This window comes from Gadus morhua, chromosome 21 (assembly GCF_902167405.1).
Source record: "Gadus morhua chromosome 21, gadMor3.0, whole genome shotgun sequence".
NCBI lineage: Eukaryota > Metazoa > Chordata > Actinopteri > Gadiformes > Gadidae > Gadus > Gadus morhua.
The window spans coordinates 679,168-699,167 of NC_044068.1; the positions used below are offsets into that span (position 1 = coordinate 679,168).

The 20,000-nt window shown below is 47.8% G+C and overlaps 1 protein-coding gene across 4 annotated transcripts in view; it reads left to right on the forward strand.

Annotated features, from left to right (window-relative positions):
- The first annotated feature begins 221 nt into the window (after positions 1 to 221).
- The window catches only part of cnksr3 (cnksr family member 3), a 27,380-nt gene continuing 7,601 nt past the window's right edge, over positions 222 to 20,000 (forward strand). The window contains exons 1-5 of one of the 4 annotated variants that reach the window (XM_030345154.1): positions 7,081 to 7,322; positions 7,976 to 8,076; positions 16,093 to 16,256; positions 17,901 to 18,103; positions 19,364 to 19,451. In XM_030345154.1, coding sequence (XP_030201014.1) covers positions 17,946 to 18,103; positions 19,364 to 19,451 — 246 coding nt within the window. In that variant the 5' untranslated portion in view covers positions 7,081 to 7,322; positions 7,976 to 8,076; positions 16,093 to 16,256; positions 17,901 to 17,945. Of the gene's footprint in view, positions 462 to 7,072; positions 7,323 to 7,975; positions 8,077 to 16,092; positions 16,257 to 17,900; positions 18,104 to 19,363; positions 19,452 to 20,000 lie in introns of those variants that run through there. The other 3 variants (XM_030345155.1, XM_030345152.1, XM_030345153.1) reach the window with 3 other exon arrangements.

Genomic DNA, 20,000 nt, shown 5'->3' on the forward strand with positions numbered 1-20,000 from the left:
CCGGGGCGGAACCGGTCGGACTTTGATCTCCTCGGAAACTTTCTGCCCGTCGTCTCGAGCCACGCGCGTCCCGCCGCTTCTGTCGCCGCTGCGCGTACGCGGCTATAATCCGCTACTCCGGAGAACGACAACACTGTTGCATCATGGGAGTTGTAGGTCCACGCACCGTCTTGGGTTCACACGCGAAACTACGCTCAAACGACAATACCCAGGGTGCAACAGACACGACGTACCTTTTGCGTCTCTGCTGTAGTCCCAAGTACGGAGTCCTTCCTTCCTACCCGTTATAGGGGTCTGTTTGAGAGGGGATGACGGCGGTGGACCCCCCGGGCGGGGAGCCGTTCGGGGCACCGGGAGAGAAGACCGGATGGTTGTCCAAACGCGCGCATTTCACCCTCCGGTGGAGACCGACGTGGTTTCATCTGAAAGGCGGGCGGCTGTTGTACGGTGAGAGCGACCAGGTAAGACTGGAAGGTGATCAACCTAACCTAGACTAGATGAACCTTAACTAACTCCACCAAAGATGACCCACGGGTTAACCCAACTCGTAACAGAGGACGGTTGGAGGTGTGTGTGCTCATTTACACTTAGATGAACACACACGTTGCCTCTCCTCAGCATGTGGTCTGGGATGGGTGGTTGTTGTAGTTATGTTGCCATGGCAGCGGGCCTCGTCACCTGCAGAACTGCATGTTTCGACTGAAGTACGAGTTTGGCTGAAGTACAAGCTTAGACAGTTCTACAAGTTAAGGCAGAACTACAAGTTTTACTGAACTACAAGATTAGACAGAACTACAAGTTTTACTGAATTACAAGTTTGACTGAACTACTGTACATGTCCGTGTCAACTCCATGTCAATTTAACATTATTAATTATAGTTAAATGTAGGCCTAAATATTAGTTTCCATGCCAATATAACTTTAACAAGACAAATAGTTATGAATACATTTAGGCCAAATATTAGTTTACATGTCAATATAACAATTACACAAATAGTTATAGGCCTATATTTCGGTCTACATATTAGTTGCCTGGTAACAACCTATATGTGTTGTCAATGTTATATAGACTAAAATATGCACTAAAATTAACATTAATAGTTTTAGTCCTACATATTAGTTTCCATGTTAATATAACATTCATATTAATAGTTATCGATATATTTAGTCCTACATATTAGTTTCCATGTCAATATAACATTCATATTAATATTTATCGATATATATAGTCCTACATATTAGTTTCCATGTCAATATAACATTCATATTAATAGTTATCGATATATTTAGTCCTACATATTAGTTTCCATGTCAATATAACATTCATATTAATAGTTATCGATATATTTAGTCCTACATATTAGTTTCAATCAGAGGCGTCGTCAGCCCCTTTTTACTGGGGCACGTGCCCCAGTAAAAGTCTCCAGTGCCCCAGTAAAATTCCATTGATCATTATTAAATTAATCTGCAGAAGCGCCGCTCTCGCTATGGAATCGGCAGGATTCATCAAGTGCATCTCCGGCTGCCTCGGGAGTCTTCAGTCGAGCCTGCCTCTTACCAGCCAATCAAAAAACGAAAGGGGCTACATAAAAGCCAATCAGAAAATAGCCCTATTGTATCTGGGTAAGATTTAACGCAACAACCAATGAAAAAAATCAGTTATTTACGGATTCGTCCACGTGACTCTTCTGAATGTTTCAGTGGTAAAGTGTGTAAAGTATGACCAAAGTGTTTCTTTCTGTTCAATAGTAGATAGAACTTTATCAATCCCCTGTAGGAGAAATTTGTTAATAAAACAATAATGGTAAAAAAAATAAGGAATCTCCCACTTCCGGCTTCCATGAAAGAGAACAATACTAATTCACACAATAGCGTTGATGCAAATCTAGCATTAAAGGTTAATTTAAGGAAGTTCTCTCCAGTCACGCTGAAACTAGTTTGCTAGTAGTAGCGCTTTAATTTGCAGTGTAAGAGAATTCTGAGAAATCTGAATGCTGACAAAATTCTCAGAATTCTGACACTGCAATTTATTTGCACGCTACGACTAGTGAACTACTTTAAAAAAAAACTCGACACTGCGACCCGGCGACAAATGACTGGTGAGAACCTTCTTAAATTAACCTTTAATGCTGGATTTAATTATCAGAATTCGGATTTTATCAAAGTATTCTGACTTTATTATCAGAATGCTGAATTTTATCTCACAATTCAGAGTTTATTAGCCTATTCGATTTCTGAATTAAAATTCTTGTGATGAATAATCTACATTTGCACAGTCGATGTGCAGCACTTTAATTCCCGTCAACTTTGTTTTCTAACACCAGCATTTCCACAACAATGCTCATGTTCGTGACTGCTATAGGCCTACAAAACCATTTATAGTGCATCTATTTTTCTGCTGGGTAGTGATAGTCGCCCTAAATGCAGCTTTAATTTGGGCTCTGATTCTGAATAAATGCCGCTGCTGAACTGTGTGAATAAATAAAGGGAACTGAAATCTAAAGAAGACACGTGGTTTTGATGTAGGCCTACCGTGAATTCCAGCTGAAAGTGGAACATTGCTGCCATCAGGGGAAATTAATGTAACCTAGGCATATTGTAAGTAGCTTTCAATTCCTTGTTTTTTTGTTGATCATGTTTCGTTGGAAACCACGGAGCTGGAAACAGCCAGAGAAAGTCATCTCCTTTTTAACGTTACAACAAATTCACAACTTGTTTGACACAACAATGACAACTTGATTGCTGTTAAAGAATGTTGCCCACATAATTAGCACCAGTTTTTCAATACTGAGCGTCTGTAGCCTGTAGTTTTATAGCACACACACACACACACACACACACACACACACACACACACACACACACACACACACACACACACACACACACACACACACACACACACACACACACACCATGCGTGCACGCACACACGCGAAAAATGAATAATAATGAAAAAATTGTCTGTCTTCAAAACTTGAGGAAGTTTTAGTGGACAAAAACTTCCTTAACACAAAAAAAGGAAATTATGGATATACAGGGTGTTTTAACATACTGGATCCAACAATGTTCCCAACACTGACGCAGATAATTCAGATCATTGCACTCACAATTCCTGTAAACAGTTGTAGTTGTGAGCGATCTTTCAGTGTGTCGAGAAGGCTCCACACCTGGCTTAGGTCAACCATGGGGCAAGGAAGGCTTCACCAACTTTCTCTTTTGTCCATTGAAAAGGAGCAACTATGCAAAGTGAGTCAAAGCCACGTTATTGACCGCTTTGCCACCATGAAGGCGCGGCGATACAGCTTAATAGTGAAAAAATAATCATTTAAAAAGGCTCTATGCAGTAGTGTATGGCCTTATTTAGTTTAATTTAAGAGCTTTGATGGTTCTATAACATTTTCCAGGTTGATTGGTGGCAATGAGCCACCTCACCTTAAGTCAGAAATTCTATTAGTTTTAAACCTTGTTTTCTTGCCTTTTTAGTACATGTCGTTCTGGCAAAATTATGCTGTTTCCACACAGCTTCTAAATGAATATAGATGTGTAGACTTCTCCTGATAAAGAGGTGAAGGTCATAAAGAGACTTTTTGTTTATTTGTCAGTTACCTTATTTGTAAATCTTTGAGATGTGTATGTGTTTAAATAAATATAATTGTACGGTACTCATGAATCCGTCTTTGCGTCTTTACCTTTACCAGTGCTTTAATATAGCCTACAATATGTCAGTGACAATGATTTTGAAGCTCGTACATACCCTTCTGTATCCATCTATTTCATATTGTGCACACGTAAAAAAAAAAAATGTTGGCAGTTGGGGGCCTATGCCCCAGTAAAACTCTAGGTCTAGCAACGCCCCTGGTTTCAATGTCAATATAACATTAACATTAATAGTTATAAATTAGTCTCCGCAGTAGGCCAGTATTAACCTCAACCCGTGTGACCCCAGAGCCCCGTGAAGACCATCCCCCTGGTTGGGGCGGAGGTGGGCTGTTCTGACGACCCCCTCGGGTGGACCATCACCCCCCAGGGCGCGAAGCGGTGCTTCCACCTGCGGGCCGCGAGCGAGGCGGAGCAGCAGAGCTGGCTGCGCGGCATCTTCGACGCTCAGATCGCTTCTGCGCGTCATGGAACGCACGCCTGCGTTCTGCAGTAGCCAGAGTTTAGAGTATCCCTTTATTTAATTTGGTGCGTCGTTATTTTTCTACTTTTTATGCAACCAGCTATCAGAATGTGAAGCACATTTATACTTTGACTATACTATATCCTTTTTATATTATAATTTATACTTTATAATAGTTATATTTTATAGAAGTATTTATTTTTACTTTATACATTTTTGAAGGGGTATGCCTCTTATTGAAGGTACCTTTTATACGGGGAATGTTTCGTTCAGATGTGAAATGAGTGGCTATTAGAATAAACCATATTTACTCCAAATATTGTTATGGTTATTGTGTTGGCTTTGATTTAGGCTTACATTTAAAATCTGCATGTAGAGGAAATTGGCTAAGTACGCGGGACTATACTCATATTATTAGGTGAAGTGTACAGAAAAACCAATGATTACTTTCACTTCAAGTGGCCTTTATCCAAACGCATTACAGATCATTATCACCGGATACATTAGCGGGTAAATATTGACTGTTGCTGAGTAACATCGTCACTATGTCAAAGAAACCGATGGATGATTGGCTTTAATGGCCATTAAGTTCTCATAGCTGATAAGGTCCATGAAGGTAAATAGAAACGTAATGAGTTGTCGATGTGGAGATAGTTTCATGGACGGAGTTCTGACGTAGAACGCACTGGGTAACGAAAATATGAACACAAGGCCTGTCTTTGAGTCAGCGAGTGGTTTCCATGAATTAGCCTCCTATCAAACCAACCATCTATTCAGCTTTGAGGCGCGTTTTTCATCATTGTAATGCCTTGGATCCACCAGTAGAGGGCGCCCGAGTCCAGTGCAAAGAGTCTAGACCGCTCTCCTGTGTTCACTGTCAGGCGATAGAACAGACCACTAACACACGGAATTACCTTCACTCATTGTTTTTTATTCTCTATATATTCAGGTAATAAACTTTAATATGTGACCTTGGGAAGCTCTACTCTGGACTATAGTGTGTCGTCATGTCATGAAGTTAATACGAAGTCAAGTGTTATGTGAAAAAAGAAAGGGATCACGCTCCCTTTCTGATAGAATCAGGCCCGCCGCTCCCTATACGCAGAGTACGCAGAGTACGCAGAGTACGTAGGGCACCAAGTACCTGGTGGGGCACCAAGAATTAAGTTTTGCAAAAAAAAAAAAAAGGCCCACCGTTGTTTTTCTTAATTGTATAACCTATCAATCAATTTCAGCAAATTAGATGTTTTTACCTTTTACCTATATATAAAAAGAGGCTCCCCCCCCCCCCACGGTATCACGAATCCATATCCTGCAGTTCACGCGCGCACACACGCACACACACACACACACACACACACACACACACACACACACACACACACACACACACACACACACACACACACACACACACACACACACACACACACACACACACACACACCTTTCCGTAGTTCAGGGCTGGTGGTTTGATAACTCGTATCAACTGGCGTCTTCCCATAGGAAATGTTTGTGGTAACTGAAAGCTTTTCTCAGACAACAGCCGCAGAACAGAACCGCAAGAGACGCTTAGCTAATTAGAGACTAGGGAGTCGTCTTTAATGAGATAACGCACTGCGCCTGCGTGCGGAACTTCTCGTATGGAATGAGCGGTGCGCACACATCCTACTGTATGTGACTCCGGAGGGCCGGGACTATCTTAAACCGCAGGGGGTCCTGGGGTAAGCTGGGGGCAGGAAGAGAGGCCGGCCAGATGTGGCTCGTTATCCAGGTTGTGAAAGTTCTGCCTTGGCTCGGTTCCTGTGCTAAGTCATCCGTTTAATCAGCTCGCTTTTTGGATAAGCTTATGATACCAAATAGCGGGGAGGGACTTTTACTTTCTCATGGCTCCTGTTAGGACTTCTAATTTGGCGACCGCCTACAGGGGCCGTCTTGCTCTAGTTGTTTTCAACGTCATTTTCACTAGATCTGTGAGGAGGTGGTTCCTCACCACCGACCGCTATCTCGCTCCTTTACTGACGGGAGTTCCCAACCGCGATCATCGGTATTCTTTTGAATTTCGCTCTTATGTCAAATGAAAGACGCTCCTCTCATTTCCTCATTAGGCCTACTACAAAACACAGACGGGATTTGAACCCATGTTGACAACCCCAGAAGCACATGACGCGCACGTGCTTTCCCACGCTGCTGGGGAACCGTGGGATGGGTGATCAGGAACACAGAAACACAGATTGAAGAACTGCAGAATGTAGAATAACACAGTGTAGAACTACAGAGTGTAGAGTTACACCGTGTAGAACTACAGAGTAGTGTAGAAATACAGTGGAGAGCTACAGACTATAACTACAAGGTGTAGGACTAAAAGGTGTAAGGAAAGTGACTGATAAAATAAATTAATGAATAAATAAATATAAACACAAGGTCAAGCTCTACAGTGGACCACATATATCACACACACACACACACACACACACACACACACACACACACACACACACACACACACACACACACACACACACACACACACACACTGACACACACACACACACACACACACACGCACAAACTAATGAATCATAGCCAGCGATCAGCCTCAGGGGAAACTTAATCGATGAGTTATTTACTAGAACGCTCTGACTAACTCCTGAAACACGCCTTTTATTAAAGACGGCGGTTTTATATTCCCATGCTTCGGAGATAAGATGAACGGTTGGCCCACAGTTAATTACAAGGCAGGGCGATCCGAATAAACTACACCACATCAACAAATGAACTACAAAACGAAGCAGCCTGGGTTCGATTCCCCCTGCCGGGCTTGGAGCTCAGAGTGTATCGTGTATGTTTAAAAACTAAATACCACTTTGTAGAAAAATATGGGGCCGGGGAGAAGGAGCGCTTGTTTGGGGGCGGGGCCACAGTGTAACCAGATACCGGATCCTCCGGCTCGTGCTCGGCGCTCCGCCTGATAGATCTCCAGTCAGCAGGGGAACCGCGGCGCGTCCGGTCAGACCCCCTCGTGTTCCAGGACCTTCTGCTCTGCGTGTGTCCTCTGGTTCGGGTTCTGCGTGCCGCTCGAGAGCCAGCAGGTCCGTCTCGAGGAGGCTGCATCCCGCGTGGGATTAGACCGCGGTTGGAATAGTCATGGAGCCCGTTAGCAAGTGGACGGCGCAACAAGTGGTGGACTGGATGAGAGGTACGAACACACAGCGGACTGAACACACGCAAGCGCGCACGCCAATGTACCACACACACACACACACACACACACACACACACACACACACACACACACACACACACACACACACACACACACACACACACACACACACACACACACACACAGAGAGAGAGTCAAACACGCACGCATACACGCACAAACGTACGCAAACACTCTGTACCGTGAGACTGAACGTGCGTCTAGAGCTGTCTGCCAGTCCTATGTTCATGTTCTTAAACGTTTGTAAATACCGAAAAAGTCTGAATTCTGTTGCCCCTTAGCAACCATCTATGATGAGTTCAGCTTCATTAAGGTCGGTCAATGTTTGGCTTTCACGTTTAGCGCCTTATCCTTCAGCCGTCTGTTATCATCACTGAGCTGGTGTAGCGCGTCATATTCGGAGTTATGACCCGGTTTATTGTCCCTTCATATTCCACTTGTTGACCTTAAAGCAGTGTCAACACGATCAGTTATCCCCTGCACACCGCGGGGTTTGACGTTAACAGTGTTTGATTAGGATCGGTATTGTGATCATAAGTGTTTGATTAGGGTTGATATTGTAAGCGGTTTTCGGCGCCTGATGCGTTTCATCTTAGAATTTGATATTTGGTCGTTTCTAATTTCAGTGGTTCGAAAATTACCATCCCGTCGCTGATTGGCTGTTACCTGAGCGAGGTCCCGACTACTGTAACTTTCCGGCTCAGTGATTGGCCGGTGGCCCATCGAGGTGACGTCCATTGTACAGTGGATCCTCTGCTCGTGACACTATGGACGTTATGAGCGATAAGCGCATGAAACGCAGGGTCTGGGTCTACTAGGTCTACTGGTATGGCCCCTGAGAAACCCTGGGAATCGAACCCCTGACCCATTGGTCTGTAGCCCACTCGGGTGTGACTGTAACAGTCTAGCAGCCCTACACCGGGGCTAAATTTCAAACAGCGTCTGCGTCATTCGCTGCGTGCTGAAGGGTATGTTTGGACTGTGTGTGTGCTCGACTGTGTGTGTGCTCAGGGTGGGGTGGGGGTGTGTGTGCAGGCAGAGCAGGCATGACCTCACACATCCTCATATAGTCTACTTATTGTAAAGGAGAATACCTTATTTGAATAAGAGAGGCTGCTTATGTCAAACAACACTGTGTGTGGGTGTGGGTGTTGGTGTGTGGGTGGGTTGACCGGACCAATCAGAGCAATTCGTTAATGAATGTTCACATTATTGTACATGTGTCCAGGCCACTAGCTCAGAGGATCTGTATTGACAACCGATCAAAAGTCAGCAGTGAAACATGCATGTCCATTATCCATATCAATAGTTCAGATATTTGGGACAGAAGTAGAAAACCGTCAGTCCCCCAAAATGTATTTAATCTTCCCAGGATTTGAGGGTAAACATGCATTATTTAATGCATGTGTTGCTTAGTTGTTGTTTTATGGGTTTCTTTATGAGTCTTTACAGTCTGTATCTGTATTGTCCACTGATCACCTCCTCTAATCAATACCAGTGGATCTGAACGCTGTGTTCCCTGTGGCTGATCACCTCCTCTAATCAATACCAGTGGATCTGAACGCTGTGTTCCCTGTGGCTGATCACCTCCTCTAATCAATACCAGTGGATCTGAACGCTGTTCTCTGGCTGTCAGGAGGTGAATGTGGCGGCTGACAGGCTAATGAATGTTTTGTTAGGACCGGTTCAGACCTGCCCACATTCCTCTGCTCAGTTGAACAGGTGCAGGGGATCCCGCCATCCCCGATTGGCTCGGGATGATTTATTTTGATTTGGAATATCAATCGCATGGCTTCCCTGGATGGGAGATTTATATCAGTGAGAGCTCCGGCATTAAACCTGCAGAGGGAATAGGTTTTCACTGGGAAGGTGAAAAGCTGACGTTGTAATACATGTTGTAAAGAAAACAAACTTGAATGAATCTGGATCCTGTTTGGGCCTTCAGTGAGGAAGAGGAGTGTGAGGAAGAGCGTGTGAGGAAGAGCACGCGTTATCATTCACTCCAGGACACTGAACCTGAAACAGTGTTTGTCGTGTTTCAGATCTCGGTGTTGAATGAACGTTTTCTGTTGGCAGAATGTCAACCGGTTGTCAACCACGTTTACAACCGCGGTTGTAAACGTGGTTGCCGTGGCGACCTGGCAGCTGTTGCGTGTGCCTATGTAACAGCAGGCTCCCGAGGGGCGTCTCTTGTTGGGCTTGTTTTGATAAGTCGTCCCGTGACACCGGGACGGTGTCGTTTTGGTTTGCCTCTGTTCACCACCTGGTCGCTCATCCAGAGCACGTAGGCTGACTATTGATCCAGGATCTCTGATCAGTAAGGATTGATCCAGGATCTCTGATCAGTAAGGATTGATCCAGGATCTCTGATCAGTAAGGCTTGATCCAGGATCTCTGATCAGTAAGGATTGATCCAATATCCCTGATCAGTAAGGTTTGCTCCAGTATCTGTGATCAGTGAGGATTGATCCAGGATCTCTGATCAGTAAGGATTGATCCAGGATCTCTGATCAGTGAGGATTGATCCAGGATCTCTGATCAGTAAGGTTTGGTCCAGTATCTGTGATCAGTGAGGATTGATCCAGGATCTCTGATCAGTAAGGATTGATCCAGGATCTCTGATCAGTAAGGATTGATCCAGGATCTCTGAGCAGTAAGGATTGATCCAATATCCCTGATCAGTGAGGATTGATCCAGGAGTCTGGGTGAAGGCTGCCTTCATGTAGCGTGTGGCCGTTGGGGTTTGAACTCACAACCTTTTGGTCTGCGTCTCTTAGTGGAAACATTGTGTCCATGTGAGAGAGAGAGTCTTTCCCTTCTGCTTTGAGGTCATTCAGGCAGAGGCCTCTGGGGGGGGGGGGGGGGGGGGGGGGGGGGGGGGGGGGGACGCGTCCTCCTCCTGGAGAGAGAATCACAGGAAGTGACCCCTTCCCTCTTCCTGTTTCCCTGGTGGTTCTATATCTCGTGTGTTCTCTGAGTGACTTGTTTTATCGTCCACTGCTTCATCCAAGAGGGACGCTACTACTTTAGGAGTACTCTTGTCTTTTGTTGTTTTGGGTTGTTTAATTATCCAAGCTAATACCGATGCCCAGTTGTTGATGTTGCCGTGTTTTTCTGTTTTTCTTTCTGTCTAAATTAATTACATTGTATTATTATCAGTTTTTAGGGCCATGTGCAGACAAACCATAAATATATACGTACCTAACTTCATGTTGTAGCTCAGTTATAGTCCTGAATTGTCTCGAAGGTGAAGAGAAAATGAGGGTTCCTAGGTGGAACCAGCTCCTTGCTCTGATGGAGATAACGAACAAGGTGGCGGAGATAAGGGAGGAGATGTTGTGATGGAGGTACCTCGTTCCTTATCTCCATCACAACAAGGAGCGGGTTACCCCCCGGGTTCCTCTCCCCCCCCCCCCCCCCCCCCCCCCCCCCCGGGACGGAACCAGAGAGAGAAACACAAAGCAGAGCCGGTTCCACTGCGACGGTAGTTTACAGAGAGAAAATAGCCTCTTATCCTGTGAACACACAAGTGTGTAACGTCCTGTGTGTGTGTGTGTGTGTGTGTGTGTGTGTGTGTGTGTGTGTGTGTGTGTGTGTGTGTGTGTGTGTGTGTGTGTGTGTGTGTGTAATTTAGTAACTGTGCGTATTAAAACAAACAATAGTACATTCAGATCATAGTCTGTTAACGCAATTAATACAATCAACCAAAAAGTATTTTTTCTGGTGTTCTTTGGATAAAAAGTACAAAGTGCTTTACAGAAGTTCAACCCTTGTTTGTTTTGGTTGGTTGTTATCTTTCTGCCAAACGAATTTCCCACCAGTTTGAGGGGAATGTTGTGTTTACCTCCCTCTGCCCCAATCTACTAGTCTCAAAGCCTTCTTATACTCTATACACTTATACTGTTAAACTTATTCAACCAGGGATTGGCCACCTGAGCTGTCCATCACTGGAGCGGGAGTGGGAGGGGCCAGGGTCAGTTAGTCAGAGGCCAGAATCTTCTTCCTGAGTCATATAAACAATTGGTTGTTGGTAGATAGTATAAAACATTTATGCAATTCATTTTATCACAGTAACTGTAAGGACAAAATTATGACTAATATGTCAAATTGATTACGACTTTTTATAAAATGTCTGAGCTTATCTTGCTTTCATTAAGAGATATGAAATTGTATCCCTCTTGAGACACACACACACACACACACACACACACACACACACACACACACACACACACACACACACACACACACACACACACACACACATATATTCTCTCTCTCTCGAGCATACTCTCTCTCTCTCTCTCTCTCTCTCTCACACTCTCACGTAAAACACACACACACACACACACACACACTCCTTTCCCCAGTTCTTCAAAGCTCCATTGTTCTGTAGTTGAACGCCCGGAAGGCCGGTCCGTTGGCCACTGCCGGCGTGCCTTCGGGCCCAGGAGAAAGTCTCCCTTCCTCTGTGAGTCAGACGCAGACGGCCTCCTGGCCGGTAGCCTCCCTCCTCAGCCGCTGTATTATAGAGCATTTAGTTTAAAACACCAGGAGGAGACGGGCCAAATCACCACGTAGCCACGACCAGTGTTTATGTTCAGCAAACAACTCGGCAGTGAAGAATACGGCCGGAGCTTCACCGTCCCAGCACTCATCTGATTGGTTTACAAAAGTTAAGGAAATGAAATCCTACAACTAAATGTGTGGGCGACAGGGCGTGTCCAAGTTGAGGTGGTAAGGGGCGTGTCCACGTTGGAGGGGTTAGGGGCGTGTCCAAGTTGAGGTGGTAAGGGGCGTGTCCAAGTTGGAGGGGTTAGGGGCGTGTCCAAGTTGAGGGGGCTAGGGGCGTGTCCAAGTTGATGGGGCTAGGGGCGTGTCCAAGTTGAGGTGGTAAGGGGCGTGTCCACGTTGGAGGGGTTAGGGGCGTGTCCACGTTGTGGGGGTTAGGGATGTGTCCACGACCTCTGACCCTAGATGGCTTGTCGCTGGGCGGGGGCCCGGCGGCAGAACCAGGTTCCCCGCCTCGGTTTCGGCCGCCGCCTTTGGTACACAGAAACCGTCTTCAACCATGACAGCATGTGGAGAGCCACGAAAGGGAGGGTCACTCAGACCAGAGCAAGCGCTGGCAGAGAAAATACATCATGGGGCCATGTTTAATGTACGCCCGATCTGTTCAACTGAGATTAGGATTAAGGCGACTGAAAAAACGGTATTATTGGATGTGTATTCGGCCTAGCATGAGGTTATGTTCCTATATTTCAGTACCAATAAAATTGTTTTGCATTTCAAAGTAAAGTTAATGGATGCATTCTGAGATGGAACCCATTGCAGGTGGGCGGGACTTCTTTGACATTGGACGAGGTCCTGTCAATCACAGCCAGAACCCGTGCTATTGGAAGGTTCTGAGAAGGTCACGTTCGGATGGCGTTCCCCATTGGTCGGAACACACAAACAACCTAACAGGAAATGGTTAATTAGATCACCAACTAGCAAATCTTTCCCTTGTTTTGACAGGTTGGTGAAATTATGATTTTTGAGCCTTTGTGAGTTTTAGATTATGTATAAAGTGCGTTTCCGTGGAATTGTGATCCTAAGAGGGATCACTCAGATTATTCCTGTGGAATGTCCTGTTTCCGGGTTTAGGAACCACTCTCCCGGACGGTTGTTGTTGAAACGCTGACCTACAAACCCAAACAAACCGAGAACTTTGGTCTCGGTCTCCTCCTCTGAATGGTGTGTGTGTGTGTGTGTGTGTGTGTGTGTGTGTGTGTGTGTGTGTGTGTGTGTGTGTGTGTGTGTGTGTGTGTGTGTGTGTGTGTGTGTGTGTGTGTGTGTGTGTGTGTGTGTGTGTGTGACAAAGAAAACGGTATGAAATCCTCCTTGAGTGTCTCTTTAAGACGTGTAGTATTAAGTAGATGTTCTCTTGACTAGTGCTCACTAATGACTTAATTTAGCTGAACTTTAACTTCAGTGAACCAGTACCTCTCGGGTACTGAGGTAGTACCTCTCTAGGTGTGTGTGTGTGTGTGTGTGTCTCAGTACCGGTCATTCATAATGAAACAGGGATCAAATGTATCCCTACTATCACCCCCTGTCAGAAGGGGTTGCCCCTGGCAACCACACCTTCCAGCTGTGAATGTTCCATGTGGGGGGAGGGGTCTGGCACCCAGAACACAAACACAAACAGTTTGTTGTGTGTTGTAAAGTAGAGTTGCCACGTTTCTTGTTTCGAACTGGACATCATTTGTCTCAACTGATGATTGGACAGGTCGTGATTGACATCAGGCAGTTCTTTGATTCCTACCTGTTGTTGATTCCTACCTGTTGATCAACTTTACAAAAGGTGGCCCCTAGGAACACGATGTTTATCCTTCTGCACGTCTCCTGTGGAGGCGGAACCCGCTGGTCTCTCTAGGGGGCCCGGGGCCAGGCCTCAACGGAAGCCATCGCAATGGGAACCCCGTTAAAGACCCCGTTAAAGACCCCGTTAAAGCGCTGACTGGGCAATCGCAGCTCCCTAACGAGCCGGCAGTTTTAGCCCGCTCTGAGTAGGCTAGCTGTAGGCTAGCTCGGAGGGAGCCCGCTCTAGGCTAGCTGTTGTTTAGCCCGCTCTGTGTAGGCTAGCTGTGGGTTAGCCGTGTGTAGGCTAGCTGTGGGTTAGCCGTGTGTAGGCTAGCTGTGGGTTAGCTCTGTGTAGGCTAGCTGTGGGTTAGCCATGTGTAGGCTAGCTGTGGGTTAGCCGTGTGTAGGCTAGCTGTGGGTTAGCCGTGTGTAGGCTAGCTGTGGGTTAGCCGTGTGTAGGTTAGCTGTGTGTAGGCTAGCTGACGGTTAGCCCGCCCAGCAGACTGATAACGCGGTGGCAGCCTGACGTTCTGTCGGGCGGATTATCAGCGTCTCAGGTTTCAGAAAGTGGATCAGGTGTGGAGGTTTAATGTGCTCGTTGACAAGCCCCAAACAGCCCCCCACCCCCCACCCCCTAACCGGCCAGTCTGTGGGCTCAGACCGGCCTTCTGCTCCTCCTGTGAACTAATAAACACATCTCAGGACGAGCTGCGGATCAGGAGCAGGAGGCAGGCCCGTCGGCGGGACCTTTCATGGCAACAAGAGAATAACTGCATTTAACATTGAGGGAGTCTGCTTGAGACGCTCGCCCAAAGCGACCTGTTCAAACCACGGCTCACGCACGCGTCCACACACCGTCGGCGGGGTCCGTCGGCGGGGCGACAGCCAGCTCGTCAGGAGCAGTCAGGAGGAGTCCTCGACCGGGGATCGAACCAGCAGCCTTCCGGGTCCAGGTCTCTCCCTCCTGAGCCGAGCCGCTGTGTGGAGTCTGAACTCTGACGTCTCCCGGCGTCAGAAGGAGTTCAAGCACCACCGTGCTGGGACCAGTACCGTGATACTGGGACCAGTACCGTGGTACTGGGACCAGTACCGGGGGAGGGGCGTTGGGGAGGTCTTGTGCAGAAGGAGTGAGCCTCCCGGCGGCCATCTGTCTGAGGCAGACATTCCTCAGGCTCAGGAGCCCGGGCCCCCAGGGGGTCCTTAATGACCGCCCCCCCCCCGGGCCCCCAGGGGCTCCTTAATGCCCCCCCCCCGCCCCCCGCGGTGACGCTGGGCTTCACCCCGACTCCCACGCGGCCAGTTGTGTTTTCCTTGCGTCGACCATTTGGCGCGTCGGGGAGGAGCAGCTCACAGAGGGGGCCCGCCGCGCCGCGCAGCGGGAAGCTAACCGCTAGCCCCAGACAGAGGGATCCCGAAGCTAACCGCTAGCCCCAGACAGAGGGGTCCCGAAGCTAACCGCTAGCCCCAGAGAGAGGGGGCCCGCCACGCCACGCAGCAGGAAGCTAACCCCAGAGCGGCTCCAGGAGTGTTGACGCTGTGTCCTCAGCGTCAACTGAATCTCAGCCCCCCCCCTCCATTGTCTCTGTTGACTTCTGAAGTAAACACCGGGATTCAAACGTACGTACACCCTGGGTTCAGCTCTCCCTCCTTCCCCCCTCGAGGGCCAACCCCCCCGCTTCTAATGAGGTCAAGGGTCGAAGTTGACAGACTGCAGGGGTGCTAACCCCGCTCTTATTGGTTTATGTAAATGAAGGCAAACCTTTTTAAAATGCTGCTAGTAATGCGAACACAATGGTGAACGCAGTGTTGGCACTGAGGTCAGGGTGAGACCTTTCAAACAGTTAGAACCCTAACCTTCATGCTAACACTGTTCACAATGGACCGAGCGTTATGCTAACTCCATGGGGAGCATGGCAACATACCTGTCCTCTGTTGGTAAAGGAATGTCTGAACTGGGCTTCTGGGCGGCTCAATGGTCTGTTACTGGCTGTCCTATTGTGGCTACCATGACAACCAACATTCTTTCATCATTTATCAGCACCATGACTTGTGTCTGAATGGTGCTACAGAATTAAACTTGCCTTGCCCAGATCGAGGCCTAGATGGATGCAAATCATGTTTACCCATGATGCACCCAGAAGTTGTTCATTTAAGGATGGTGAAATATTCACCATCACCAATGCACACAAATGAGGTTCAATGGACAATTTCAAAGAACAAATTATGATATGTAAAATTTAATTCAAATTTTTGCAAGATTAATAAAATATAAAAAGTACACGTATATATTTCATCGACCTTCTCGTATTCTCACTCACTCCTTCACTCCTTCACTCCTTCACTCCTTCACTCACTCACTCACTCACTCACTCACTCCTTCACTCCATGTCCTCTCCAGGTCTGGACGACAGCCTCCAGCCCTACATCCCGTCCTTCCAGCTGCAGGCCGTCCCGGGGGAGCGTCTGCTGCGGCTGACCCACCAGGAGCTGCTGTCGCTGGGCGTGGGGCGCGTGGGCCACCAGGAGCTGCTGCTGGAGGCCGTGGACCTGCTCTGCGCTCTGGTGAGCACCCCCACTCCCCCTGGACTTTCACTTTCACTTTGGGCGTTGAACTTCTGAAGCCTTTCTGCTTGATGCCCTGTTCCCTGTGCACTCATTTACACCATTACTTTGTATTAATGTTTGAGTCTTCCCTCTGGGATCAATACCGTATTATTATTATGCCGTTTTAATGTTGACTGTGAAGGCAGCAGTAGCTGTTCTCTAAAGAGACAAAGGGTTAGACAGTACATAGACTGGTCATTAAGGAGCAGGTAGGGGTTAGACAGTACAGAGACCGGTCATTAAGGAGCAGGTAGGGGTTAGACAGTACATAGACAGGTCATTAAGGAGCAGGTAGGGGTTAGACAGTACATAGACAGGTCATTAAGGAGCAGGTAGGGGTTAGACAGTACATAGACTGGTCATTAAGGAGCAGGTAGGGGTTAGACAGTACAGAGACAGGTCATTAAGGAGCAGGTAGGGGTTAGACAGTACAGAGACAGGTCATTAAGGAGCAGGTAGGGGTTAGACAGTACAGAGACAGGTCATTAAGGAGCAGGTAGGGGTTAGACAGTACAGAGACAGGTCATTAAGGAGCAGGTAGGGGTTAGACAGTACAGAGACAGGTCTTCAAGGAGCCGGTATGGGTTAGACAGTACAGAGACAGGTCATTAAGGAGCAGGTAGGGGTTAGACAGTACAGAGACAGGTCATTAAGGAGCAGGTAGGGGTTAGACAGTACATAGACTGGTCATTAAGGAGCAGGTAGGGGTTAGACGGTACAGAGACAGGTCATTAAGGGGTGGGTAGAAGGCCTGCAGGTATAATGAGGACTTGGGCGGATCATATCAGGTATATTTTGGCACAGAGATCTCTGAAGCTCATAAAATAGTAAGAGATGCCATCTCCAATCCTCCAGATATCACAACGCAGATTGTAGAGATAATATGTGAACACATGAATTCACCCTTAAAGCTCCGCAGCTGTGAGAGAGAGAGAGAGAGAGAGAGAGAGAGAGAGAGAGAGAGAGAGAGAGAGAGAGAGAGAGAGAGAGAGAGAGAGAGAGAGAGAGAGAGAGAGAGAGAGAGAGAGAGAGAGAGAGAGAGAGAGAGAGAGAGAGAGAGAGAGAGAGAGGGGGATTATCTATTATCATTTTCATAGAGTGGTGCACTATGGAATCGATGGGTCAGCGATCGGAGCCGGTCCGGAACGCCGGGTCGTGGGCACACGCCGGGGAGGTCGCCATGACGACTTGTCCTCCGGAATGCGACCGGTTCCCGGGAACGCCTTCGCTGGCCGGTGACCTTTAACCCCAGCACAACAAGAGGCCTCTGTTTCCTGAAGCCCATATCAGGGCATCAGTGAGGAGCCGTTGGTGAGCGGGTTAGAGTGAGGTTCTGATCCTAAAGCACGCCAGCGAACCCTAAACCTCACCGGTCTGGGAACGCCGGTTGGTCCGCCTGGGGACGCCGGTCTGGGAGCGCCGGTCTGGGAACGCCGGTCTGGGGACGCCAGTCGGGAATGCCGGTCTGGGAACGCTGGTTGGTCCGCTCTGGGAACGCCAGTCGGGAATGCCGGTCTGGGAGCGCCGGTCTGGAGGCGCCGGTCTGGGAACGCCGTTCTGGGAACGCCGTTCTCTGACTAACCCGCGGCCCCCCCTCTCCAGAACCACGGCGTGGAGGCGGACCGCCTGGGGGTCCTGGTGGGCCGGATGAGGGGCTCCGTGGTGCAGCTGCAGGTGTCGGCCTCGGAGCGCCGGAAGAACCCGTCGTACCGCGGCGTCCACGCCCAGAAGCCCTCCAACCACTTCCTGACCGCCGTGGTGGAGCTCATCGCCACCGCCAAGACCCTGCTGGGCTGGCTGGACCGGTAATCATCATCATCACAATCATTATCATCATCATCATCATCATCATCATCATCACAATCATTATCATCATCATCATTATCATCATTATCATAATCATTATCATTATCATCATCATCATTATCATCATTATCATTATCATCATTATCATCATAATCATCATTATCATTATCATCATTATCATAATCATTATCATCATTATCATCATAATTATCATCATCATCATCATTATCATTATCATCATCATCACAATCATCATCATCATCAGAATCATTATCATCATTATCATCATTATCATAATCATTATCATCATCATTATCATTATCATCATTATCATCATAATCATCATAATCATTATCATCATTATCATTATCATCATCATTATCATCATTATCATCATAATCATTATCATTATCATCATTATCATCATTATCATTATCATAATCATCATCATAGAACTACAGAGCAGGCCGTGCTGTGATGGTTGATCAAGATGATGATGACAACAAATCCATATTAATCAAGTGTCAACATTTGTTTTAAATTATATAACACAGACACAGACACGTACACACACGTGTACATACACACACACACGTTTACAGACACGTACACACACACACACGTTTACAGACACGTACACACAGACACACACGTACACACACCTTCCCCCCTCCTGAGGAATGCCGGTGTTGGCTCTCTGGTCGTTAACACGCGTGTCCTGTCAGCGTGTTGTCGGCACACACAGCTCCACTGTCCTGCCTGGCCCCCCTCAGGTCCTCAGCCCCCTGTGTCCCCCTCACACAGACGTCTGGGTGTAGCCCCCCCCCCCCCCCCCCCCCAACACTACCCCCCCTGCATGTCCCAGCCTGAGGAGGATTCCTGGAACATAAGCCTTGTGAGGCTGGGGCTGTCTCTCTATCGTCTGTGCCGAGAGGGACGCAGGCTAAAGTCACTGGCTAGCCCCTCCAGCTGTACTAAGACCCGCCGTTAGCCGTTAGCCGTTAGCCGCAGGTCCTGAGGGTCATTAAGGAGATAGTAACATCTGGTGATGGCTTTGGGATGTGTGTGTGTGTGTGTGTGTGTGTGTGTGTGTGTGTGTGTGTGTGTGTGTGTGTGTGTGTGTGTGTGTGTGTGTGTGTGTGTGTGTGTGTGTGTGTGTGTGGGGACCAGTACTATCCCGCCCTAGGTGTGTGTGTGAGTGATTGCGCTGCGCTACTCTGTGTCTCACTTCCTGTGTGGGGGTGTTGTCATGGTGACAGGGCGCCAGGGACGGGGGGGAAGGACCTGGGAGCCACGAAGAACACCATCATCCAGCTGTGTCTGCAGCTGACCTCCGCCGTGCAGAAGGTCAGGGGTCAACTCTCCCTGTGTCTCTCTCACTGTCTGTCTCTCCATCTGTCTCTCTCTGGCTGTCTCTCCATCTGTCTGTCTCTCTCACTGTCTGTCTCCAGCTGTCTGTCTCTCTCCATCTGTCTGTCTCTCTCCATCTGTCTCTCTCTGTCTCTCTCTCCATCTGTCTCTCTCTCCATCTGTCTCTCTCTGGCTGTTACTCTCTGGCTGTCTCTCCATCTGTCTGTCTCTCCATCTGTCTGTCTCTCCATCTGTCTGTCTCTCCATCTGTCTTTCTCTCTCTGGCTGTCTCTCTGTCTGTCTGGCCGTCTCTCCATCTGTCTGTCTCTCTCTCTCTCTCTGTCTGTATGTCTTTCTGTCTATCTCTGTATGATCCTAAACACTGGACCCAGTGTGGGCGTGGCCTTGGTTTAGGCCACGCCCCCTTCACCACCATCATTCTACCTCCTGTCAGTCACTCGGTGGTTGGCCGCCGTGTCGACCGCGCCCGCCACCCCGTCTCTTCTGGTTTCCCGCCTTTTCCTCTGGCTGTCCTCCACTGCATTT